This window comes from Choloepus didactylus, chromosome 19, assembly GCF_015220235.1.
Source record: "Choloepus didactylus isolate mChoDid1 chromosome 19, mChoDid1.pri, whole genome shotgun sequence".
Classification (NCBI taxonomy): Eukaryota; Metazoa; Chordata; class Mammalia; order Pilosa; family Megalonychidae; genus Choloepus; species Choloepus didactylus.
Window position 1 is genome coordinate 48,723,639 of NC_051325.1, and position 27,012 is coordinate 48,750,650.

At 41.5% G+C, this 27,012-nt stretch overlaps 2 protein-coding genes across 3 annotated transcripts; both read right to left on the reverse strand.

Annotated features, from left to right (window-relative positions):
• Positions 1-282: 282 nt before the first annotated feature.
• On the reverse strand, positions 283-25,781 carry TOMM34 (translocase of outer mitochondrial membrane 34). Of its 2 annotated transcripts, none has more exons than XM_037812134.1 (7): positions 25,536-25,781; positions 23,347-23,446; positions 22,302-22,454; positions 9,021-9,181; positions 5,957-6,104; positions 1,633-1,759; positions 283-1,372 (listed from the first exon to the last, which is right to left on the reverse strand). In XM_037812134.1, the coding sequence occupies exons 1-7, from the start codon at positions 25,660-25,662 to the stop codon at positions 1,268-1,270; spliced, it is 921 nt and encodes a 306-aa protein (XP_037668062.1). In that variant the 5' UTR covers positions 25,663-25,781; the 3' UTR covers positions 283-1,267. The 2 variants fall into 2 exon arrangements, with proteins under 2 accessions (XP_037668062.1, XP_037668061.1); XM_037812133.1 differs by having other exon boundaries at positions 23,347-23,449.
• LOC119515892 (DNA polymerase epsilon subunit 2) lies at positions 12,347-14,023 on the reverse strand. The gene has a single exon (XM_037812132.1). The coding sequence runs from the start codon at positions 13,953-13,955 to the stop codon at positions 12,372-12,374; it is 1,584 nt and encodes a 527-aa protein (XP_037668060.1). The 5' UTR covers positions 13,956-14,023; the 3' UTR covers positions 12,347-12,371.
• Positions 25,782-27,012: the final 1,231 nt, after the last annotated feature.

A 27,012-nucleotide genomic window follows, 5' to 3' on the forward strand; every position in this document is an offset into this window, starting at 1 on the left:
AATTCAAGTGTCACTTTGCTTCAGTGTACCTTTTCCCTCAGCTGGGTTGGTTCTCCCCATTTAGGTACATTTAGGCATGTAAAGCATTGTATAACTCTTCCTTCAAAACACTAAAGCCAGCTGCAGTCTTAACACTTTTTATGTGGTTATCTGATTAACTTACTGCTTCCCCAAGAAGAGAGCAGGGACCACATCTTTTTTTTCACTGTTGTATCCCAAGCACTATTCGTGCCTGGCCCATGCAGATACTTCAATAAATTTATTCAATGAATGGACAGATGCTCAATAAGCAGTAGCTTTTTTATTACTAAAAAGATTAAGGCACAGAGCTGAGAAAAGCATAAATGAAAGTACGCTTTTTTGTAGATGAAAGACTTTTAATGCAATAGCATAGAACACAGAATTAGTTCAGTTCAAAATAACTTTATATTACAAAGAACTAGGAAGCCTGGAGGAGGCTGTTACTGTGGGTCAATGGGCAAGCTGCTGCCCCAAATAGAACGGCACTGACCCCAAGGAGGCCTTTCTCCCATCCCATCTCCAGGAAGAGTGGCCACAACCACTGGGTTTTTGAAACAGCTTAGGGACCTCCATGCAGGAGGCAGCAGCACAGAGAGGGTGAAAGACCAAGCCATCCAAGGGTCAGGGCTCTGCATGCCCATCAAATGAGGGCCCAGACAAAAGGCACTGGGGCTCCAAACATGGGAGACTGTGCCAAAGACAAGGTGAAGAGAGCAGCTGCACATGTGAGGTGACTGCTGCAGCCCTGGAGAACCAGCTCAACAGGCTGCTTTGGGTGTGGTGGGCCAGGGTTTTCTTGCTTTATCCTTAACCCCCAACTCTTGCCCAGGAGCTCAGTGTGGCTCAGGTTAACTGCAGTGGGGTAGGCTCTGGTGAAACTAAAAGGTAGCACTCAGTCTGGAACATGCCAGGGGCTCTGCTGATGAGGCTCTGCTTTTGTGCTCCTCTAGCCATCTGAGATAGGTGGGAGTGGATGACGGGGCATGGCCCCTAGGCTTCAGCTCTAGTTGGGGTATCTTTCCAGCAAAATAACAGTATCTATATTTGACTGCACTGAGCATAATTTGAATAAGCAAAGCTCTTAAGGGGAAAGAGGTGGGAGGCCATCGCCCCTCTGAGGGGCAGAAAAGGGTACTTCACAGCTTACTCTGGGGCATGCTGGATCTCAGGAGCAGGCACAAAGGAAGGAGGTCCCTGGCTTCTCTGGGGAAGGTCAAGCAGAGGTTTCCTGCTGCCCTTTGGGTTTTTATTTTAAGCTCTGGTTAACTTCCTGCTGCAACTTCTGTGCAGGGCCGTTCCTGGGCTCAATTTGCAGGAGACTGCTGATGTCTGCAAGGCTGCATTTATAGTCCTATCAGAAAAGAGGAGAAGGGTGTGGGGAGGGTACCCTGACCGAAGATGTGAGATCAAGCTGGGGTGGGGATAACTGCCAAGACAGCAGAGGGTTTTCAAACCCCAGCCTATAGTTCTGCCCTGAGTGATCCTGAGGCCCATGGGGGAGAAGGAAAATGGCAGATCCCTCCTTGCCTCAACTATACCTTTGAAGTGCCACCACAAATATCTACCAATATCTGTAGCTACACTGGTACCTTTTGGTCAGGATCTTTTTACCTTCAGTGCCTTGTAAGCTTGGGCCCGCCTGTAAAATGCCTTCACATTCTTTCCATCCAGCTTGAGGGCATCGGTGCAATCCCTCACTGCTTCCTTGTACTGCTTCAGGACCAAGTGGCAGAGTGCTCTGAAGGGGAAAGATCATTTCAGAGTTTTGGTCACTTAAGCGCCACATGTAAGCCATGAGGTAGACTGCAGAGTGATCTGAAATTTGCTGAACACCTATTCTATGCTAGTTACTTTGTATTTTCTTCAATCCTCACATCAACCCTAGTCCCTTTTACAGATGAAAAATGCTGGCCCAGAGGGGTGAAAGGACCTGTCCACCTGTCTCTCCCATATTGCGTAATTTCAACAAAGAAAAAAGCTTCCTGAAACTTCCCCCTTGAAAGATTAAAAAGTTACCTACCTAAACAAACACATGAACAATGAACTTTAATATGTATGCTGATGTGTTTAGGGGTGAAATGTAAAGATGTCTAAAACTTACTTTGAAATGTATCAAAAATAAGATCAAAATATGGATAAATAGTGATTAAAAAATAGTAAAATGTTATTTGTAAAATCTAGATGGTAGATTCAATGTATGGTGATCAGTGTATATAGGTCTTTCAACTTTTCCATATTGAAAATTTTTGTAATAAAATTTTGTAAAAAATTAAGTTATGGCATATCCATACAACAATGCTGCATCTATGGAGAAGAAAAGGTGTGTGTATCTTTTCTATCCAAGTCTCTTTTCCAAAGACAACCACTGAAAACAACATCACTTGTCTTGGAGCTCATGATGTAAATCCATCCATTCCTTCCCCTTGTTTTCAATGGGTGCAGAGTATTCTCTTAGCTGGACATACCCTATTTATTTTACCAATTCCCTACTGGTAGATAAAGTTCATTGTTTCCAGCTTGTAAATGATGCTGCCACGAATGATGCCCACTGGGAGGGTCTCCTGGGTCAAAAGACTGCATGCTTACCTACATTACTGACAGAGCCTATTTTCCTACGGATGTACCAACCCGGGGTCTCAAATTTTAATTTCTGCCAATATTGAAGAAAGTGGTGTCTCACTGTTTTAATTTAGTTACTTTAAATTAATGGGCAAAGCTGACTATCTTTTCATAAGGATTTTGCCCCAATGCAAGATAATTAACCCATATGCTCTGATGAAATTTAGTCTCATTTTTTACCTTTAAAACTGTGATCTGCTTAGAATTTATTTTAAAACAAGGAGTGAGGTAGGGATTTGGGTTTACTTTTTAACTGCTATCCAGCCAAAGCAACACATTTTTTGAATAATTCCTCTTCCCCATACTTTCACTTTATTAAACACTACCTTTATCATACACTAAATTCTCTTATGCTGTTACTCATTTTTCCCCTGACAACCTTTGGAATCATTATAATGAACTTAAAAAATTCTACTGGTATTTTAATTGTGATTGCCTTGGATTTAAAAATTAACTTAGAGAAAACGTCCCCCTTTGAGGCAATTTAAGGACAGCCACAAATCTTTTGGCACTCCTCTCTTTGAGAGGAGGAGGTCTACATTCCTTCCCCTTGAATTTGGGTAGGCTCTGTGACCACTTGACCAATAGAGTAGAGAGGAAGGGACATGATGTGACTTCCAAGGATAGGTCAGAAAAGGCCTTGTAGCTTCCATGTTGGTCTCTGGGAATACTTGCTCTTGGAGCCTGACAAATAAGAATCCAAACTATTCTGCGGCCACCATGCTGGCAGGAAGCTCAAGCCAGCACGTGAAAAAGCTGCCAAGAGAGAGGAAAAAAAAAGGGCCAGCCTGCCCCAGCAGTTCCATCCCCTAGCCATTTTAATCATCCCAGCCTTGGCACCAGACATAACAAGTAAAGAAGCCTTTAGATGACTCCTGCTCCAGCCACCAAGTTGCTGAAACTGAGTAAGAGACCCCAAGTGAGAAGTGCTCTTCATGAATTCCTGACTTAAAAAATCACGAGCAAAAGAAATGGTTATTGTAAGCCGTAAGTTTTAGAATAGTAGCGCTTTGATTTAAACCTGAGCATCCAGGAATTCAAAGGAAAACTAAAGTTGTCTCCCTGTAGGCTCTGACAATGTAAAGACTTAGCTAAGTTTCTGGGAAGAAGAAGAACCAAGGTGTAAGTGTGGTATGTTATACAGAAACTTCAGAATATCTGTTGTGATGAGGATGCTTATATATGACTTCCGAAGATTATGTTTAAGATGAGAAAGATGTATAACTTTAGCCTATAAAATAAAACACTCTTGGCTTCTGGTAAACAGAAGGATTTTGTATCCAATCACGCAGGTTTAGTTTCAAAGGAGTCTAGAGATAACATGAGTGAGCAGCAGCCTGTAAGACTGAAAAGGAACAGAAACTTTGGAGTCACAAAGACCTGGCTTAAATCCTAGCTCTGTCGTACTTGAGTTGTTTAACCTTGCACCCATTAACTCATCTTTCTGGGAGGATTTCTTCACGGGTTAAATGGCACTATGGCCCAACTTGAAATAATTACTGTGGATACTAAATGAGACTCTTTCAGGATGTCCACTCAGGGCCTGGCAAGTTTTAGGTGCCAACACCTGAGTGGTGATCCAAGGCACAGAGACTTGAAGTGAGCCCCAAACTATGACTGTTCCATGCATGCACAAGGTGGAGCATTAAAACACAGTCCAGGATGTGGTATAATTTCAGCCACAATGGATGGAAAACTGAGTTTTGTATAACGTTCTCAGTTCTCTGAATTTATAAATTCATTGCTATTAAAATCCCAACACGATACTTTTTGAAACTTGTCAAAATGATCCTAAGGTTTAGCTAGAAGAACAAACATAGAAAATAGCCAGAGATGCTCTGATAAAGAATAAAGAATTAATACAAGACAGTAATTACAACAGTTTGGCACAGACATATATGCCTCAAGAACAGTATGTTAAAAAAAAGAAGAAAGAAGAAAAATTATCCCAGAAGTGGTAAAATCCAGGAAAATGGGTTAATAAAGATCTCCAGAAGAATGAGGTGAGCAAGGCCAAAGAGAAGCCAGACAAAGGGAAATCAGAAGACAGAGCCACACGAAGATGAACACATGGGCTGCAGTGCTCTCTTGATCAAGTCAGCCTGGCAGATTGAGGTGCCTCAGCTGCAACCAACTAGTAAAACCACAGGTCCAAAATTCCTTGATGAAAATTCTGAAATCTAAAAAGCTCCAAATTCTAAGTGTTCTTTCTTCATTTACTTTGATGGCAAAACCTGACCTGAAGTGACACAAGGCTACTCAGTCTTTCTTTATCCCACCCTATGTGAATGTGAAATTTCCATCTGTAACTACAGAAATATTAATATTGACTTCAACAAGCTGCCCAGATTGCTTGCGTATTATGTAATTCAGTAGTATGGCCCCTATTACTTTTCTAAAAATCTGAAACACATTTTATCCCAAGGGCTTTGGATAAAGAACAGTGAGTCTATCCAGGATTTTTGAAATATATTTATGTGTGGTCAGGAAGGAGAAACATTTTATAATAAACATTTTATAATAAATGTTTGGATTAGATCTAGTCCCTTGAATGGTTCAAGCTTCTTTGACAATAAACCAGAATGACCCCACTGGAGTCAGGTTCCAGTTCTGGCTCCACCATTTACTAGCTGGGTGGGCTTAGGCAGAGCCCTTTTTTCTCTGATCCTGATTTCTCAACTTGAAAACCTACCACCCGTGACCTGCAGGTTGCTGCAGAGCGGTGACTCTCAACAATCACAGGGACCGTGCCCTCACTTCCAGGCCCTTGTTCTGTCGATGGAAAGAAACCTTGTCCACTGGCAGGTGCTTCTAGTACAAGGCCTTTTAGAACCCCATAAGCCTAACCTCTCAGACTAGACTGGACCCTTCTCTCTTGCTCCGAGGCCAGGCAACAGATACCCTATGCCCTGGGTTCCAGGCTGGTGCTCTCGGAGAGTGCCAAAATTTTTGACAGGAGGTTCTTGGGGGAAGTCACAGGGTGGGGGTGAAGAAGGGTGGAGAGGTTAAGAGAGTGTGTTAAGGTTGCATGTTTTTACCTATATTGTACACTTATTTGGAGTGGTTGATGAAAATTCTGGGGAGGGGGACTGACAAAACCTTAGACTTCCCATTGGCATCTACCTCTTTAAGGAAGAGCAAATGCCACTGTCAATGCCTACATCACAGTGACCAAAACAGGTGTGAATTCATGTTTTGAGCTGTCACATACTGAATAAACACCAGGAATGAAGACCCTACTGCAGTCCAATTGAAGACTGGGACAAAACGCCCAATGCCCTGAAATCCCCCAAGTCAGTGGCTGTGTAGAAAATACCTGTTGGTGTATGTGGCAGACTCCAGATTATTGAACGAGAGGCTTTCACTGTACTTCTCAATGGCTTTCTTATGGTTTCCCTTCTTTACAAGCTCATTGCCTTCTTCCTTCAGAACTTTGGCTCTCTCCATATTCCCAGAAGAAGGCACTAGAAACAAATTCAGAAGAGGAAAAAACCATGGGACGGGTATCCAACTGAGATCAATGACATCTCTTCAGCATGGTCTCTTCTGAGTTGTCTACAACCCTTTTCCCCCCAGAGATCTCCTACACTAGAAAACATCCTTCCTGATTAATGATTTCCCCCCAGTTAAAAGCTTCTGGGAAATTAAACATAGTTTCTTATTCAAAAAAGAGGTTGGGGACTACTGACACAAACATATTTATACATGCACATAATAACATATACATGATAAAAAGGAACCCAGGCTCTAATCTTGGTACTGCCACTTAGCAGCTGGAAGATCTTTGTATGCCCTACCTCTTTTGGACCTCAACTTCCTCACCAATACAGTGGGGACACCCCTATCAGGATCAAATCTGAGAACATACAAGGAAGAACAGAATAGCTATATGCTTAAAACAGGAGAGGAAGTAAACATGTTTTAATAAACAAGCATCTGGTAAAGAAAGGATGTAGTTCCTGGGCTTCCAGAAAGGGGCAGAGAAGTCTGCTATTTCTCAACTTTGGTTTGGTCTGAGTGTATGCGTATCCTCTCTCACCTAAAATGGGCAGCTCTGCCCCAGACTGCCTGGCTGAACAAGGTGAAATTTGAGCTGCTCGGCCCCAATTAACTTCTTTAGCTTCAGCTCCCACATCACCTGTTTTTAACTTTTAAAACTATTTTTATAGAACACTGAATATTTATGACAAGGATAAGGTGTTAGGAGTAAAACTAATACCCTTGAACTCATCCTCCAGCTTAAGAAACAGAACATTCTGTAGGACTTTTGAAACCCTGGGGGCTCTGCTCCCCAATTCAATCCACCCCTGGAGGAAAACTGTGTCCCAAACTCTCTGCTTCTTCCCGCTTTTTGTTGTTTTGTAGTTTAACTACATAAGATATTATCCATAAATTTGTTTACTATGTTTTTGAATGTCATTTAAATAGAATGTATGCATACATATGCACACAAATAAAATACATGGAATTTCATTCTATATCTTCTCCTATGACTTGGTTTTCTTTATTTTCCCTCAACATTATATTCCTGAGATAAATCTGTATTAATGCATATAGCTGTAGTTCATTCATTTTCACTCCTCCAATACCGCAATTGATTTATTCATTCTATTTATGTAGATCTGGGTTACTTCTAATTTTGTCTTTTGCTATTATGAACATTCTGCTATGAACATTCTCATACATGTCTCCTCGCATATAGTTTCTTTAGCAACAGAACCAGTGGGTCATATGCAAGCACATCATCAGCTTTACCTCAGCCTCTGCAATACACCCTACTATGGTCATGTTAATTCCTGCTGTTCACCAGCAATGCCCTGTGCACCTTCATTCTCCAGCTCTGTCATCTCTGCTTTCTCCCTTCCCACCTGATGAACTCATCCTTCAAGGTCCAGCTCAACCCATCACCTTCACTGCCACTTCCTCTGGGAGCCTTTCCTGGATTCCCCCAAGTAGACTTAGTTCCTATTTTGAACTCTCCCAAACTAAAGACTCTAAAGTACTTGTTCCTCCTCCTGCATTTTAAAATACTGTTTACATGTCTCAGTCCTTTATTAGACTGGGAGCTTCCTGCGGGCCAAGACTGCCTTTGTCCTCTCTGCGTCATGTTTAGTGTGGGGCCTGGAACACGGTGACTGAGACAATGCAATAAATTACAGAAAGCCATATAGTTCACCAGTATTGCACATTTTTACTTTAGGGAAGAGTGGAGAACAATTACCAGGCTCCCACAAACCAGAGTGAATGCAGCCCATGACCAGTTAGGAAAGGGAGTTACTCGTGCCCTCCCCTAATACCCAAAGGCCATTTACACCCCACACAGCTCCAGCTTGGATACTTTCTGCACCTCCTTTTCCTTAATACCTAGCTTGCTGGTCTGAAATCATTCCTTTGGATCATGTTAAAAGCTTCCCGTTAATCCCTGCCTGCAGAAGGGTTCCTCTTCAATCCATTTTACACAATTGAGGCAGACAGGCTTATTTTTGGTACCTAGCTTTGATCACCCTTTTATTCATCACTCTCCAGCGATTCACCTTTCCTCACACAGTGCATGTGTTTCTTGGGAAGCATCACCCTCTAGCTATGGAAGTAGAGCAGATGGTTTAGGGCTGAACTAATCACAAAATTTCACCTAGTTCAGATTGGAATGGCCAAACAAGTTGAGAAAACAGTGAGCTATGGGTTTTCTTTTCCTTTGTTTTGTTTTTTAATTTTAACAGTACGGACAGAAAACAACACCAAGAGCTACAGGTTTTAAGGAAATGAATCTTTTCTTTTCCTAGGGTGCCATCAGAAAAGGATTCTCTCTCCCTCTGGGGCATGAGACATGGTGTACAGACCTGAGGCCAAGAACTGCTATAACCGTTTTCCTACTGCCAGAGGATGGAGCTGACACACACTAGAGAGAAGAGCTGAGAGAAGTGTAAAGAATGGAGTCAAAAGCTGATAGTGTAGTGAACTGCTGGAGCAAACCTTGCTTGAACCTGAACCTCTGGACTTTTCAGTCACATAAGTCAAAAAATTCCCTTTTTTATTTTTTTACCAAACTGAGTTTTATACTCTGGCATTTGAAAACATCCTAAGTTCCACATCCCAAATGCTGCCAGAGGAAAGAGAATGTAGAGTATGTGCCACACTAGGAGTTTTACATCTTTACATCATTTAATCCTTATACCCTGGGGTAGGTTTCATCATCACTCTCAATGTACAGCTAAGGAAACAGTGTCTAAGAAGTTAAGATGGCTTTTGTTTTTTATTTTTTACTTTCTTTATAAGAATATTTTTATAACTTAGTTTAAATGAGGCTAGTATTACAGGAGCACTCTAATGAAAGTGATTATGGGGAAAATACAAGATTGGGGCATGGGGTCACAGCTCACCTTTGTTCTTTGTATGTGTGGTCTTGGTTTTAGCTGTTTCTTTGTGGTTCTCCAAAAGCAAGGAATCCCATCTCTTCTGAGCTGAAACAGGAACTGAGGGGATAGGAGGCAGCTTCAGACGCCACTCTGGCCCAAGCAAGTCCTTGAGAGCTCTGGTCATTCTGGAAAGGAAGGCAAGATTGCAGGGAGGTTACCAGCTGGGTCAAGAAGATAATCCTCCTCTCATACACCCAAAGGAGGTAGGCCCTTTCAGAAAAAGTCAGTTAAAATCTTCCCTCTGGCCTGAGCCATCTCTTTATACTTCTCCACACAATGCAGGAAAGGAACAGGAATCTGCCACCCGTAAATGCCTTGTCAGATCAGCCTCCATCACACTCCTCCCCTGAGGGCTCCTTGAGCTTGGTCACGCTATCCAAGTGGCAATCTGTTGCTTTTTAAGAGGAAATTAAACCTTGCCCCAAAGGACCACACATATCCCAAGAAAGGATCTTACATTTTAATTATTTTATTTTCTCAATGGATCTAGTATAAAACCATGTAAGTACTTAACATTTGATTAATAGGGGTCACAGGGATTTTTTTTTTTTTGGAAATTGTATCTCATTCTCAAATCTTAATATATTTCAGTGGTTCCCATCTCCCTAGGCTAACATGGCCTGGAAGATCTGGTTCTCTCCCTCCTCTTCATGTTTACACAGATCACATTATGTTCAATCAAGTCTTTGCACGTGCTTCTTCCTCTACCTGAACAATCTCTTCCACACCCCATTCCTCATTCCCACCTTCTAGGCCCAGCTAACTCCTACTCATTCCTTACGTTTCAGCTTAAAATGTTGGTCAGTATAAAAAACAATAGAGATAATCAATGAAACCAAAAGTTGGTTGTTTGAAAAGATCAATAAAATTGTCAAACCTTTAGCTAGATGGACAAACATACGGAAATAACTAAAATCAGAAATGAAAGGGGGGCCTACTGACCCCACAGAAACAAGAAGGATTATAAGAGAATACTATGAACAACTGTATGCCAACAAATCAGATAACCTAGATGAAATGGACAAATTCCTAGAAGCACGCAAACTACCAACACTAACTCAAGAAGAAATAGATCTCAAAAGACCAGTAACAAGTAAATAGATTAAATCAGTAACTAAAAACCTCTCAATAAAGAAAAGCCCAAGACCAGATGACTTCACTGTGAATTTTACCAAATATTTAAAGAATTAACACCAATCCTTCTCAAACTCTTCAAAAAAAAACTGAAGAGGAGGGAACATTTCCCAACTCATTCAGTGAAGCAAGCAGCATCCTAATACCAAAGCTAGATAGAGATATCACAAGAAAAGAAAACTGCAGACCAACATACCTCATGAAAATAGATGCAGAAATCCTCAACGAAGCAAGGCAAACCAAATCCAACAGCACATTAAAAGAATTATACACCATGATCAAGTTTATTTACCCCAGAAATAAATAAGAAAATCAATTAATGTAATATACCACATTAATAGAACAAAGGAAAAAAAAAAACCACATGATCATCTCAATTGATGCAGAATAGACATTTAACAAAATTCAGCACCCTTCCTGATAAAAACACTTGGGAAACTAGAAATAGAAGGAAACTTTCCCACCATTACAAAGGGCATAAATGAAAAACTGAAAGCTACCATCACAATCAATGGTGAAAAACTGAAAGCTTTCCCTATAAGATCAGGAACAAGACAAGGATGCCCATTGTCTTAGTTTGCTAATGCTGCAGAATGCAAAACACCAGAGATGGACAGGCTTTTATAAAACGGGGGTTTATTTCACTACACAGTTACAGTCTTAAGGCCACAAAGCATCCAAGGTAACACCTCAGCAATCGGGTACCTTCACCGGAGGACGGCCAGTGGTGTCCGGAAAACCTCTGTTAGCTAGGAAGGCAGCTGGTGTCTGCTCCAAAGCTCCGGCCTCAAAACGGCTTTCTCCCAGGACGTTCCTTTCTAGCAAGCTTGCTTCTCTTCAAAACATCACTCCCAGCTGCACTCGTTTTCCTCTTTGAGTCAGCTCATTTATATAGCTCCACCGATCAAGGCCCACCCCGAATGGGTGGGGCCACGCCTCCACGGGAACATCTCATCAAAATTATCACCGACAGCTGGGTGGGGCACACTCCAAGCAAATCCAACCAGCACCCAAGGGTCTGCCCCACACAAGACCACAAAGATAATGGCATTTGGGGGACACAATACATTCAAACCGGCACACCCATTATCATCACTATTACTTAACACCATACTGGGAGTTCTAGCCAGAGCATTTAGGCAAGAACAAGAAATGAAAAGCATCCAAAACAGGAAAGGAAGAAATACCATGATCCTATACATACAGAATTCTGAAAAGTCCACAACAAAACTTCTAGAGCTAATAAATTCAGCAAAGTGGTGGGGTTTAAGATCAACATACAAACATTCACTAGTGTTTCTATAGACTAAAAATAAGCAATCCAAAGAGGAAATGAAGAAAAAAATTCCATTTACAACAGCAACTAAAAGAATCAAATATTTAGGAATAAGTTTAACCCAGGATGTAAAGGACTTGTACCTAGGAAAACTACAAAACATTACTGAAATAAATGAAAGAAGACCTAAAATTAACGGAAGGACATTCTGTGTTCATAGGTGTGCCGGTTTGCATATATTATGTCCCCCAGAGAAAACCATGTTCTTTGATGCAATCTTGTGGGGGCAGATTGATTAATCTTTTTGATTAGGGTGTGACTTTTTAATTGGATGTTTCCACGGAAATATGACCCACCCAACTGTAGGTGTTAACTTTGATTGAATGTTTCCTGTAAGTGTGGCTCCTGCCCAAATGGGTCTTGATTAGTTTTACTGGAGTACTTTAAAAAGAGTCACCCAGGCCTAGACGCTTGCTGACACTGATACTTAGGCATGCTTGGAGTTGCGGAACCCTGATGCGAGCTGCAGCTTAGAGAAATATTTTGAGGATGGCCATTGAAAGCTGACACCGACATTTTGGAGAACAACATTTTGAAACACAACCTGGGAGCAAGCAGATGCCAGCCACATGCCTTCCCAGCTAACAGGTTTTCCAGATGCTAATGGCCTTTCTCCAGTGAAGGTACCCTATTGTTGATGCCTTACCTTGGACACTTGATGGCTTGTAACTTTGTAAACAAATAAATCCCATTTATAAAAGCCAATCCATTTTTTTTTTTTTTTTTTTTTTTTTTTTAATAATGCTTATATAATTTTATTGTAACTTAATACCAAAATTACATAAAATATAAAATTAAGCAGAAAACTGATGAACTTTGTTTTCTTCACACGGTCTTTAAGAATCTCAAAAGCCTTGAAGTTTGCTATCTTCTACTGTCTTATTAGAAGGATAAAAAACTTTGAATGAAAATCCACTTCTTGGAAAGGAGCCAGGGTTTATGCAGAGGCATTCAGTATTGGTCATAGTGAAAGGATCGTATTTGTCTGCAATGACAAGTAGATCAGGCACAGGATACACTCTCAAAGCATAGTCATATGCCCAATACACTGGGCAGACATAAAGGGGTAGAGGAGTCAGATGTCCTTGGGATAAAATAGTCTTTGTAAAATGATTAGGAATATCCAAATTGCTACTAGGAAAACGGACACAGTTTCTGCACATTTTATTCACTAAGTCTTCACGAAAAACAATAATTTCTTGTGTACAATATTGAATTCTGCAAGGATTAGTAGTAAAAACTGAAAATGGTACTCTCTGTCTGAATTCATTAGTGATGCTTTCAGCAAGTGGAGGCCTTGGCAGGATGGAACCAAACCCGGGATCCTCTGGTCCGGGTACAAATACAAAACGACTACTTTGGTGAATATTTGGGTATTCACATATTATATCTGCCAAAGTTTTTAGGGAATCTTTCAAAGACTGGACTTGATTTCTTCCATATGGTGCAGATGAAAAATTACCACACAGGATAAAGCAGGTGGGAGGTGCTGGTGAATAACCAGAAAACATTGTGTGAAGTTTTTCCAATACTTCTACTTGGTCCAACCAAACATCAGATATAAACACAAACATTGCATCTTTGTTCTCATCTTCTAATTGTTTTAGTTTTGCAGAAGATTTCACAGATGTATTAGAAGGCCCTCCAAAAAAATTAGTATTTCCATAGTATGCCCTAGTAGTACTAGAGGGTTCAGTGGGTGGAAATCCAAAGGCATTGACATGAAACACTTGATCTTCAAACCAACCTTCTGCTAAGACAAAGCACGCTTCTGTATATAAACCACTATGGAACTGAGCTTTACTAAGATCCAGTTGTACTGTTCCAGTAGGATCTTCCAGAAAAAATTTTCCCTCTTTTAACTGGGTTATCATTCCAAGAACAATCACATCTCCAATTTTGGTTGTACTACCCAATAAGGTTTCTATTGTCTTAAGCTGGAATTTGCTTCCACTTTCATCAGGGTGAGAACCTATCACTGGAGGAGTGAATAATTCATGCCTGTGGGTCCTCTGGTGCAAAATGGTATATCGCTCACGAAACAGCTCCGCTTTATCTCTTGCTGTTCCAAATAAATTTGGTTCAGGGTGGTTGGTCATTAATATAGGAAGAAATTTTTTTCTTTCTGAATTGTACACAAAGCGTGGAATATCAAATGCTCCTATGATATTGAAAATCTGTTCTATAGTTTCATCTACTGACTGACTGCATTCCTGGACTGCTGCTTCCACTACAGATCGTTCAATCATGTTTGATGACAAAGGTTGCTTTTCAACAGCATCGATGATCTTTTCCAGTGCATCTTCTAGCTCCAGTTCACTGATAGATTGAAGAGCATCTGTGAGATACTTAATGGCTTCACCCCGGAGCAGCAAGCCGCGCAGCTTGAATGCTGAGAGCGCTCGGCTCCGCACTCGTTCTGGCGCCATGTTTGTGTTTTTTCAAAAGCCAATCCATTTTTCATATTTTGCATTCCGGCAGCATTAGCAAACGGGAACAGTGGTCTGGAAGACTAAATATTATTAAGATGTCAGTTCTACCTAAAGTGATATACAGATTCCTATCAAAATTCCAATATATATCTTCACAGAAATGGAAAAGCCAATCATCAAATTCATATAGAAGGATCAGTGGCTCTGAATAGCCAAAAACATCTTGAAAAACAAGAACAAAGTTAAGAGGACTCACACTGATTCTAAAACTTATTACAAAGATTACAGTAATCAAAACAGCATGGTATTGGCACAAGGACAGTCATATAGACCAATGAATTGAACTGAGAATTCAGAATTAAACCCTCACACCTTTGGCCATCTGATCTTTGATGAGTCCAGTCAGTGGAGAAAGGGTCTCTTCAACAAATGGTGCTGGTAGGACTGGATATCCAAATGTAAAAGAATGAAGGTGGGCCCCTACCTCACACCATATACAAAATTTAACTCAAAATAGATCAAAGATCCAAACATAAGAACTGAAATTATAAAACTCCTAGAAGAAAACATAGGGAAACATCTTCTGGAACTTGTGTTAGGCAGTGATTTCTTAGAATTGACAAAAAAAGCATAAGCAACAACAAAAAATAGATAAATGGGACTTCAACTTAATAAAAAACTTCTGTGCATGAAAGAACTTTGTCAAGAAAGTAAAAACCTACAGAACAGGAGAAAATATTTGGAAACCATATATCTGATAAGGTTTTAACATGCAGAATATATAAAGAACTCCTATAACTCAACATTGAAAAGACAACACAATTAAAAATGGGAAAAAGAATTGAAGAGACCTTTTTCCAAAGAAGATACACAAATGGCCAATAAATACGTGAAAAGATCCTCAATGTCATTAGCCAGCAGGGAAAAGCAAATCAAAACCACAATGAGACACAATCTCATACCCGGCAGAATGGCTACTGTGCCAGTCTGGATGTATTATGTCCCCCAAAATGTCACTATCTTTAATGCAATCTTGTTGATTAGTGTTGATTAGACTGGAATCCTCCGAGTGTTTCCACGGAGATGTGACTCAACCAACTCTGAGTGAAACGCGTGACTGGATAATTTCCATGGAAGTGTTACCCCACCCATTTAGGGAGGGTATTAATTGGATCACTGGAGTCCTATAAAAGAATTCACAAACAGAAGAACCTCAGAGCTGCAACTTAAGAGAGACATTTTGAAGATGGCCATTGAAGGCAGACTTTTGCTCCGGAGAAGCTAAGAGAGGACAAAATGCCCCAAGAGCAACATTTTGAAGAATGTACAGAAGCTGAGAGAGAAGCTGGAAAACAATCCAGGATCAGTGGACATCAGCAACATGCCTTCCCAGCTAACAGGGGTTTCTGGATACCACTGGCCATCCTTCAGTGAAAGTACCCTTTGTTGATGCCTTACCTTGGACATTTTATAGCCTAAGACTGTTAACTGTGTAACCAAATACATCCCATTTATAAAAGCCAATCCATTTCCGTTGTTTTGCAAAAAGGCAGCATTAGCAAACTGGAACAGCTACTATTAAAAAAATGGAAAGTAACAAGTGTTGGAGAGGATATGGAGAAATAGGAACATTCATTCATTGTTGGCAGAAATGTAAAATGGTGCAACCATTGTGGAAAACAGTTTGGTAGTCCTCAAAAAGTTAAGTATAGAATTACCATATGACTGGGCAATCCCACATCTAGGTATATACCCAAGAACTGAAAGCACAGACTCGGAAAGATATTTGCACACCAATATTGATAGAGCATATTCACAATCGCCAAAAGGTAAAAGCAACCGAAGTGTCCACCAACAGATGAATAAACAAAATGTAGTATATTCATATAATGGAATATTTGGCCATAAAAAGGAATGAAGTTCTGATGCATGCTACAACATGGATGAACCTTGAAGACAACTTGTTAAGTGAAATAAGTCAGACACAAAGGGACAAATAGTGTTTGATATCACTGACAGAATACGCGTATTTATGAAATCAGAACTAGAATAGAAGTTAGTAGGGGCTGGGTGGGGGATGGAAATAGGAAGTTAATGTTTGATTGGCTTGGAGTTTCTGCTTGGGATGACAGAAAAGTTTGGCAATGTGATGGAGAAACAACTTTGGATATGCAATCAAGGCCACCGGATTACATATTTGAAAAGGGATATATAAAGGGAAACTTTGGTTTTATGTAAGTTACCCCCCCCACAACCAAAGAACTGTACAACACAAAGAGTGAACCCTGATGTAAACAGTGGGCTAAAGTTAATAGTATATTTATAATAATATTGTTTAATCAATTGTAACAAAGGTCCCACACTGATGCAAAATGTTAATAATAGGGAATTCTGTGGGTATGACTGAAGTGTATGTGAGCACTCTGTCCTCTGCATGATTCTTCTATAAACCTACAACTGCTCTGATAAGAAAAAGATACTGTTGCTCAGTGGCCATGCTCATAATCTCCAGTACCTGGGCACATCACCTTGAACCCATCAGGGCCCAATAAACCAATAAATATGTGTTGAATGAGCGAATAAAGCCAACCATATACTTTTTTTGCTCTCACGACCAGGTCCGTATATGCTACTAGAATAAAACTGCACACAGACTGATATCACTACAAATTCCTATAGTCTCTGAGTAGGTCCCCCAAACTGTTTTCCTGATCAGTCTGGTTATTTCGATTCTCTAGTCTCCTCAAACCTGTTTCCCAATCCCCTTTCTTTTTCAGAGCAAACTTCCTCATACCCCAAATACAAACCAACCTGCATGGGCACCTACGTTTTCCCACCACAACAGAAGAGAAAATCAGGGCCAATTCCCCCACCCATGCTCTGGATCCCATCTCCTCTGGCCTCTCTCAGGGACCTCTCTTAGCCAGCATCTCACCTCGCCTGTATCTTCATCCTTTCTCTCTACTGACTCCATCCATCAGCATTTAAATCCCATTAATTCTCCTCACTTAATAAAACCCCACCTGGGCACCCCTCTGCTATCTACCCTAGCTACATTTTCTGCCTCCCTTCACAGTCATCTGGTTTCTGACCCCACTGAACCACTTCTCATAGAATCACCATTGACATCATTGGTAAACCCTTTGTGGTGGTTTGAAACTGTATGTATCCCAGAAAAGCATGCTTTTAAATCTAATCCATTCCTGTGAGTATGGATTTTTTTTTTTTTTTTACTATTTTTTAATCCAATTTTATTGAGATATATTCATACACCATACAACCCATCTGAAGTATACAATCACTGGTTCATGGTATCATCACATAGTTGTGCATACATCCAAATGATCAATTTTGGAAAATTTTCATTACTCCAGAAAAGAACTACAAATAAAAAGAGAAAACCCAAAGCCCCCTAAACCCACTTTTCCCCCTATTATTGACCCATAGAATTGGTGGTACATTTTTTATGGTTGATGAAAGAGTATTAAAATATTACTGTTTATTATAGTCTATAGTTTGCAATACGTACATTTTTCCCACATACCCCTCCACTATCAACTCCTTGTAGAAGTGTCGTACATTTGCTCTAGTTCATGAAAGAACTTTTTAATATTTGTAGAGTTAATCATGGACAATGTCCACCACAAGATTCACTGTTTTATACATTCCCATGTTTCAACCTCCGACTTACCTTCTGGTTACATACATGACTTCCCCTTTCCACCACATTCACACATCATTCAGCACTGTTAATTATTCTCACAATAATGTGCTACTGTCACCTCTGTCCATTTCCAAACCTTTAAGTTCAACCTAGTTAAACATTCTCCACATATTAAGCAACCACTCCCCATTCTTTAGCTTCATTCTATATCCTGGTAAACTATATTCTATATTTTTTGTCTATGAGCTTACATATTATAATTAGTTTTTATCAGTGAGATCATACAATATTTGTCCTTTTGTGTCGGACTTATTTCACTCATAATAACATCCTCAAGTTTCATCCATGATGTCACGTGCTTCAAGACTTCATTCCTTCTTACTGCTGAATAATATTCCATCATGTATTTATACCACATTTTGTTTATCCCTTCATTTATTGATGGACACTTGGCATTTTTACCATTATGAAGTATACAATTCTGTGGCGTTAATTACATTTATAGTGTTGAGCTACCATCACTACCATCCATTCCCTAAACTTCTTCATCACCAGAAACAGAAACTCTGTAACCTTTAAGCAATAACTCTCCATGTCCCAACCCCTAGCCTTCAGGTAATCTCTGATCTACTTTCTGTCTTTATGAATTCATTTATTCTATATATTTCATGTAAGTGGGATCATATAATATTTATCCTGTGTCTGACCTGTTTCGCTTTTTTTTTGCCTTTTTTTTTAAAATTAAATTCAGTTTTATTGAAATATATTCACATACCATACAATCATTCATGGTGTACAATCAACTGTTCACAGTACCACCATACAGTTGTGCATTCATCACCCCAATCTATTTTTTTTTAAATTCAGTTTTACTGAGATATATTCACATATCATACAATCATCCATGGTATACAATCAACTGTTCACAGTACCATCATATAGTTGTGCATTCATCACCCCAATCTATTTTTGAACATCTTCCTTACACCAGAAAGAATCAGAGTAAGAATAAAAAGTAAAAATAAAAAAGAACACCCAAATCATCCCCCACATCCCACCCTATTTTTCATTTAGTTTTTGTCCCCAGTTTTCTACACATCCATCTACACACTGGATAAAAGGAGTGTGATCCACAAGGTTTTCACAGTCACACTGTCACCCCTTGTAAGTTACATTGTTAGACAATCATCTTCAAGAGTCCAGGCTACTGGGTTGGAGTTTGATAGTTTCAGGTATTTACTTCTAGCTATTCCAATACATTAAAACCTAAAATGTGTTATCTATATATTGCATAAGAATGTCCACCAGAGTGACCTCTTGACTCCATTTGAAATCTCTTGAGACACTGAATCTTTATTTTGTTTCATTTTGCATCCCCCTTTTGGTCAAGAAGATGTTCTCAATCCCATGATGCCAGGTCCAGATTCATCCCTGGGAGTTAATTCCTGCGTTGCCAGAGAGATTTACACCCCTGGGACTCAGGTCCCACGTAGGGGGGAGGGCAGTGAGTTCACCTGACCAGGTGGCTTAGCTAGAGAGGGCCATATCTGAGCAACAAAGAGGCACTTGGGGAGACTCTTAGGCATAATTATATGCAGGTTTAGCCTTTCCTTTGCAGTTAACGAGCTTCGTAAGGGCAAGTCCCATGATAGAGGTCTCGGCACATCAAACTGCCAGTCCTCAATGTTTATGAGAACATCAGCAACAGTCCAGGTGAGGATGTCCAACACTTCCCCATTTTCCCCCAGCTCCTCAGGGGGGCCCTGCATATATATTTTTATTCTCTGCTCTAAGTACTTTGGGATGTGTCATTATTTCACTCTAACCTATACAAACCTACCATATCTCACTTCCTATTCAAAGTTCCATGTAATTGCGGTGTTTGAACAAACTGACTGTAGAAGTTATACCGTTTAGAAAATATAGATCCTGCACCAAATAAACATCTCTTCCCCTGGTCTCACATAGAAGTTGAAGTTTTAACACAGTCAGTTTCAATCTTCACTCTTTGGCCCGATTTGCCCGAGACTTAATCAGGTCTGCTTCATTCATATCTCTAATTAAAGTCTGGGCTCTTTTTCAGCTTTTTTTTTTTTTTAAACAGTTGCTGTATGTGCTAATACTGACATTCATATCTGCCAAGCTCCAGCTCTGAGTTTCAGGTGTCACACAGATACCCAATGTTCCAGAGACCTATCAGGTTATACACAAAGGGATCAGCATCTCAGAGTTTGGAGATAGCCATTACAATTCAGGAATAGATTTGACTGCTGTAAGAGCTTACAATCTAGAAACCATTACAATAATCATTCCCCTGTTAGGTTGTGTACTAAGATTCAATTCTGAGTTTACACATTGTAGTTAGTCCATATTGACAAGGCATTCTAGAAATAATGGGTCTCTAGCCTGTAAATAGGATTTTTTAATGAGACTACTTCAGTTAAGGTATGACCCACCTCATTCAGGATGGATCTTAATCCTCTTACTGGAGTCCTTTATAAATGAGAGGAATACACACACCCACAGAGAAAGTCATGGAAGCAAGAAGCTGAAAGCAAGGGAAAGACCAGCAGATGTCACCATGTGCCTTGCCAGGTGGCAAAGGAACCAAGGATCACTGGCATCTGGTCTTCAGGAAGAAAGCATTGTCTTGATGCCTTGATTCAGATATTTTCATGACCTCAAAACCGTAAGTTTGTAAGCTAATAAATTCCCATTGTTAAAATCAAACCCATTTCATGGTATCTGCTTTAAGTAACCAAGGGAACTTAAATACCCTTCATCTACAGAAACTTGTCAGAATACCTAACACTAATGACATCCCTATTCTTCTTGAAATACACCCTTTCCTTGTGACCCTAAAAGCTCCAGGTTTCCTCCCACCTCTCTTGCTGCTGCTCCTCCTTTTTGAGCTTTTCTTCCTCTATAAGTCCCTCAAATGTTGGAGTTTCTCAAGGTTCCGTCCTCTTCCCATTACCGACCTGATGTGATGTTTTTCTTTCCTCAAACAGCCTTAATCTTCTAAACTGATGACCCTCAAATCTGTGTAACTGGCCTATACTTTTCTCCTTTGCTCTAAACCCATGTAAATACCCAACCACCTTCCTTACACCTCTACTTTCACTTCCCAGTCACCTCCAACTCAACATGTCAACAATCTGGGTGTCCTTTTCTACCCGCCCCCCCTTCCCCACCATACCCCAACCACCAAATCTTGTCGATATACTTCCGTTTAGGCCCTTGAATTGGTCTCATTGTTCTTCTCTTTTCACTACTTCCACCCTCTCTCCTGGATTACTGCATACCCCAACTTGTTGTTCTATTCACCTTCATGCCATCACTCATCTTTGCAGCCAATGAGCTCTAAGACACAAATCTGCTTATGCTGTTTCACTGCTAGAGACCCTTTCAGGATTCCTCACTGTGCTCAGGATTAAGTCTAAGCCCTTGAATGCCAGGCCCTTTGTGATCTGGCTGTCCTGAGTTGAGCTCCCCACCTATAGCACCAGGTGTAATGAACTTCTTACAACTCCTAAAATACACCACACTTGCTGCCAGGCCCTTTGTGATGTGGCCTCACCAAGCTGTCCTGAGTTGAGCTCTCCACCTATAGCATCAGGTGAAATGAACTTCTTACAACTCCTAAAATACACCACACTTGTCCACTGTTGCACATGCTGCCCTTTCTCCTTGCCTCCCCTCCCCACCTCTATTCATCTCTCAATCTCAGCTCACCATTGAAAAACTCTCCTCCTCCCAGCTGGTTAGGTGCCTCCTTGCTCCCCCTAGAGCTCCCTGTGCTTCCTTCTATCATAGCACTCATCACATGGTATTGTGCTTGCCCACTTACTGGCAAGTAGTCATCTCCATGAGACCATGAGCTCTGAGAGGACAGGAAGAGCAATGTCCCCATTCATCAGCCCAGATCCTAGTGCAAAGTCTAGCACATAACTGGCACTCAAAAAATATTTGTTGAATGATAGAAAATTAAAAGGAGGCAAAGAAAAAACAAGGACACTGACAAATAAGTCAAGCCAGAAATGAAGCAATAAATACATAATATGAAGTCTTATTTAGTATTAGTTTGGTGCTTGGCTTTTTAGAAACCTACACAAAGAGGGGAAACACAATTAGTTACACAAATGAGTCATCCATGAGATAAAAACAAACTATTGCTCAGAAGATACAGAACTCACCAGTTACTAAAACCAGAAAGAAATTTCTCCTGAGTGGCATCACGAAGGTGTCACAGTACAATAAACTGAACAATATCCTCAAACAATATTACTACTGCCTTGGATCATAGCTGCTTGTGCACAAAGTCTGATTCTCTCCACTAGTTAGCTCTTTGAAGTCAAGTGGGGTGTGTATCTCTTTTTTATTTTGATATCACCCACTGAGCCTGCCATAATACCTTAAACATACCTCAAATATTACTGCTTGATTAATTTGAGCCCCTAAGCAAAAAACAAACCAATCAAAAAGCAAAAACTCAGTAATTCTGACCTTGCAAATACAAAAGCAGATTCTCATTCTATACTTTCCCCTACATCCTCATCAAAAGTTTTCTAAGCCTACACCAAAGGGATCCTGCCAGAATACAACCCAAGGGATGGTCCAAAACCAATGGAGGAGGACATGGGTCTCTAGGGAGACCGTCGGCAGTGACCAGGGCTCACCTGTTAATGCCTTCCAGGGCTGATGTCACACTATAATCAATCTGCAGTACAGTCATGTAGTCGACATAGGCCAGTGGATACTTCTCCATAGCCTCATAGGCAGCAGCACGTCGCAGCAGGGGCTTGACGCCAAAGGGAACCAAGGCCAGTGCTCTAAGGAAAGAAGCAAAAATGTTATCTGGCTGCAGAGCCATCCCAGCTCCCCCCAAGTTTCTTCCAGGCAGGGTCATCTGTAGCTCAGTACAGGAGGTTATTTCTGGCTGAGAGACCCTGCTAAAAATGCCGAAGCTTAGAAATTAGATTGAAGGGGGCTGGAGGTAGATGGCAGAGAAACATTATTGTGAAATTTCTATCCATGTATATCAACTTTAATAGTCTCATTCTTCTCCCAAATTCAAGAACAAGTACCTCATGGCATTCATGCTACTCTCTGTGTTTCTAAAGTTGAGGCCTGGTGGGAGTAACAAACTTTGGAGTCAGACTGAATAGTGTTTGAATTCCACCTTGCCACTACCATGTGGCCCCAGATGAAAGTTCTGGCCCAATGCTCAGTTTCCCAGTTCTAGCATGGGATGGTAAACTTACCCCACAGAGTGGTCCTGAGAACTCACAGACACAAACCTAACACAGGGCCTGGTACAAACCAACCCAGCACAGGCTCCATGAGTGTGCTCACCTCCTTCCTCCTCTCTCCAGCTATCACCAGTGCATCCATCCAAGGTGATGGCACAGGCTACCAGATCTGAGAACACTTTTTTTTTTTTCAGACCAGTTTGCAACTCTATCTCATGCCCAGATCCCAAATCTCACAAGGATTTTAAGGCCTATCTCTGTCAACCCTACCACTTTTTCAGCAGCAGAGCCAAGACTCAAAAAACACAAATCAAGGCCTGCAAGGCCAAGTGGGGCCTCCCATTCTCAGTCACCTGGGAAAAGCTACTTCTTAATATCTGTCACAGACATAACTGGGAGGATCAGCCCAAAAAGAGACTGTCTCCTCCTCGGAGGCCCTCAAGTATCCTCAAAGATACCCTTGACCACTTACGAAGTGCAATCTTTGATGCAGTCTGTGCAGTTTCCATCCTTCAAGTGGCACGCTGCTCGGTTGGAGTAAAGAACACTTTCTTCTTCGGGGTCTGAAGAACCTGCTGACGTGGAAGCAGAAAGAGTGTAAGGTTGGGAAATGGCTACCTCGGGACACTAGGGTGCAATTCATACCCTAAGCTCTCTGTGGGCTCCAATGAAAGGCACCAGAGATGACTGTAACCTGATCAGGCCTGTTGGTCTGATGAACCGGCATGTTTGTCATTCTTACATGAGAATGAGGACACCAGGCTTTCTGCCATTCATTGGAAATCAAAAATCTTCTCAATGACTCACTCCAGCCCTGAACTTGGTACCAGGCAAAAGGAGAACACAAAGAAATCCTTGTGGTAACTATTTTGTGCATGAGTTTTAATTTTATTACAAAAAGCATATTAGGCCAATAAAGAAAAAAAAATACAGGAAAAAAACACTGCAATAAGTGCTATAATAAATGAACTGACCAAGTTTTGTAGAGACCTGAAAGAGCCTAACTCTACCTGGTCAAGTCAGAGAGGCCTGAGCCAGGTCTTACAGCTCTAGAGAGAACTTAATCAGGGAAAGAACTTGGGATACCCAGTGCAGAGAATTATTAGAGGGTAGATATTACTCTAAAGGCAGTCCTTAACTTCAGGAGGCTCAGAAGCTCAAGTCAACTACACAACAGAACACAAAGGCCAGGCACCACCTATTCGCTCCCACACTCCACAATCCTATAGGACACCACCATAGATCTGCAAAGCACTTGACACTTTTGTTTTCCATTTCACCCTCAGACAGGAGATAGGGAGGTAGGCCTGATAATCTCTCCATCTACCTTTCCAGGTTCTCTTGAAAATTTTGAAACATAGAAAATACTCAGTGTCTGCCACTAGATTTAGCACACATTATCACATCTGTTTTCAATTTAAAAATTTTTTGATATGGCTAAAGCTCCCCCATCCCCATCCTTTTATCTTTGATCCCTCCCAGATCCCCAAAGGCCAGCAAATACTGAAGTTGATGTATAACACTCTCATGCATGTTTGCACATCTTTATTACATATGTATTCACAGGTAAGATATAGTATCATTTTGATCTTTTATAGCATTTCCTAAGTGGCATATTGCCTATCCTTCTCCAATGTGCTGATTTTCACATTTGCTTTACCATGTTCATACACGATATCTTCCAATACCAACAAATAATAAATATATTAATAATTTTTTCTCCCCTTATTTTCCAGGCCCTGAGTGAGATGTCAAAATCCAGAGATAAGTAAATACATCCTTTTCCTTATGATCAAGTAAAAACACTCAAAACCTGTAACCCATCTCAAGTCACCAGAGCACGTTTGCTCAGAAACAGCACAGGTGTGTGGTGAAAAGGGCATGGTAACCTAAAATCCAGCCTGTGATCATAATTATATAAGTCACTCAGCCCCTGCAAGTGTGTGTGTTCACCTATCACATGAAGATATGCCCACTTCATAGACTTCCTGGAAGGTTAAGTGTGTTAGGTTACTCCCAGCTTTCATTTCCAAATCAGGAAAACTGATCAGAGAAAAATCACGGGACTTGCCCACATATTACCTAGAAAATCAGTAGGAGGATCAGAACCAAAATTTGGTTCCTTGTCAAATCTAGATGCCAGACCAGCTCTTCTTGGAACCCAGAATAAACCCATGAGAAAGCACAAGCTTTTCCAGACCACCCTCTACAGCTAAAGTGAGATGAAAGAAAAAGGCAGAAACATCAATACCTCAACTTTCTCAGTGACTTCATCAAGTGAGGCTGGCATGGTAAAAGTACATAGCAAGCGGTCAACAAATATTAACTTAATTGAATAAATGAACGGTTGAGGGGAGGAAGGCTGAGCCATATCTTCAGGGATCAGAATGAGAGGCCTGAATAACTTAGGATGGGGGACAACGGGGTAGTTAAGAAACATGAGGAAGGAAGTTTCTCGCAGGATGCCAAGGCCGGTATGGGCGGGGAGAGGGGAAGAGGTAGGTGGTGGGAGGGCATTGTGGAACGGTGGGCCACGGGCAAAGGAAGGTCCACGAAGACAAGGAGGGTAGAGGGAGGTCTGGGTGGGTTGGGGGAAGGAGGGAGTAAGCCTGGGGAAGAAACGGGGGACCCAGGCCGAGGTCCGCCGGGCCGGGGTCGTACCTCGCGCCTGCAGCGACCGCAGCGCGCGGCCGTAGAGCGCGGAGGCCTCGGCGTACTGGCCGTTGCGGAAGCTCTGGTTACCGGCGACGCGGAGCCCCTCCACAGAGTTTGGAGGTTTGGGAGCCATCCCGGAGCCGGTCCGACCAACGGGGAGTGCCTCCGCACACCCCACCAGTCGTGCGGAACCGCGTCCGGTAGAAGAACCGGCTGCGAGCTTTTCTATCCCACAACTGGCCGCGAGGGGGCGGCGCCGAGCGGGACGGGGACGGGGCCTGCGCGGACCAGCAGCGCGTAGCGGCCACTCCTCTGCGCGTGCTCAGTTCGGCACCTAAGTTCGGAGGTGCGCTAGATGTCTGTGGCTATCCTGGGCTCCTTTGGGATGCCAGACACGGTGGATATAGTAGTGACAAGACTGGGTCCCTGCTCTCGAATTTACGTTCTAGTGGGGCCTGATAGGCAGTTAATTTATGAGCAAATGTGGACAATAATTTCATAACGCGATTGGTGCTATAAGGGAAACAAAACGGGGTAATGCAATGAAAAGTGATCACGTGGGGACTATTTTAGATAAGGAGGACAGGACCTTTTTGAGGTGAAAGAACCCGGTACTTAGTGCCCTAGACTATTAAGTGAAAGCCCTGATTGATGGAAGGTCTTTCCCTGAGTGTGACTTTAGCTTATTTCCAGCCTCATCTGACTTCATTCTCCATGTCCCACTTAATACTCCAAATTTTTTCAACTGCCTAGTGCTATCAGCACACTCGAAGCTGTTTTTCTTATATCCTAACCTTTGCTTATGCGATCCACTCCTCCTAGAATTCCTTTCCAAACACTTTCTCCTGCCTCACCTTGACTCAACCTGTAACAATCAATTCATACATCATCTCTGCATAGCCTTTCTGATCCCCCCCACCCCCCAAGTCCTGCCTCTGCTCCTATTGTTCCCAGGGTTTATCCCTAATTTAGGGCTTATCACTCTGTGACTGTCAGTTTGCAGTTTTTCTCAAAGACTGTGAGGTATTTAAAGGCAGGAAGTAGTCTTCATCTTTGACTCTCCAAGACCTAGTAGGGTATGGCACCCAGAAAGAGCTTTATCAGGTTTGTTCACAAAGACCTGGTCTATGTATTCCCGAACTTAGTTATAAACTTTGAGGGTTGGGTGGCTGTTCCATCTGAATCCTCAGTCCAGTGCAGAACTCACACGAGATGAGACAACCAGATGAGGCACACATTCTTGGTTGTCTACTCAGTAGCCTTCATCTTTGCTTCCAGATGCTTGAGATTCTCCCAGGCCCTGGAGATGAATCAGGATTGCTATAAACCAATCACAAAAATCTCATTCTCTTTTGCCAGTGATTGGTCCAAGGGTGGGCATGTGACCCTGAGATAAGAGGAAGCCTGCGGGGTGCTTATTGGAAGGTTTTTCCTCCTGATAAGAGAGAGGTACCAAGAAAATAGTCCCCCCCTCCTTCTGCTT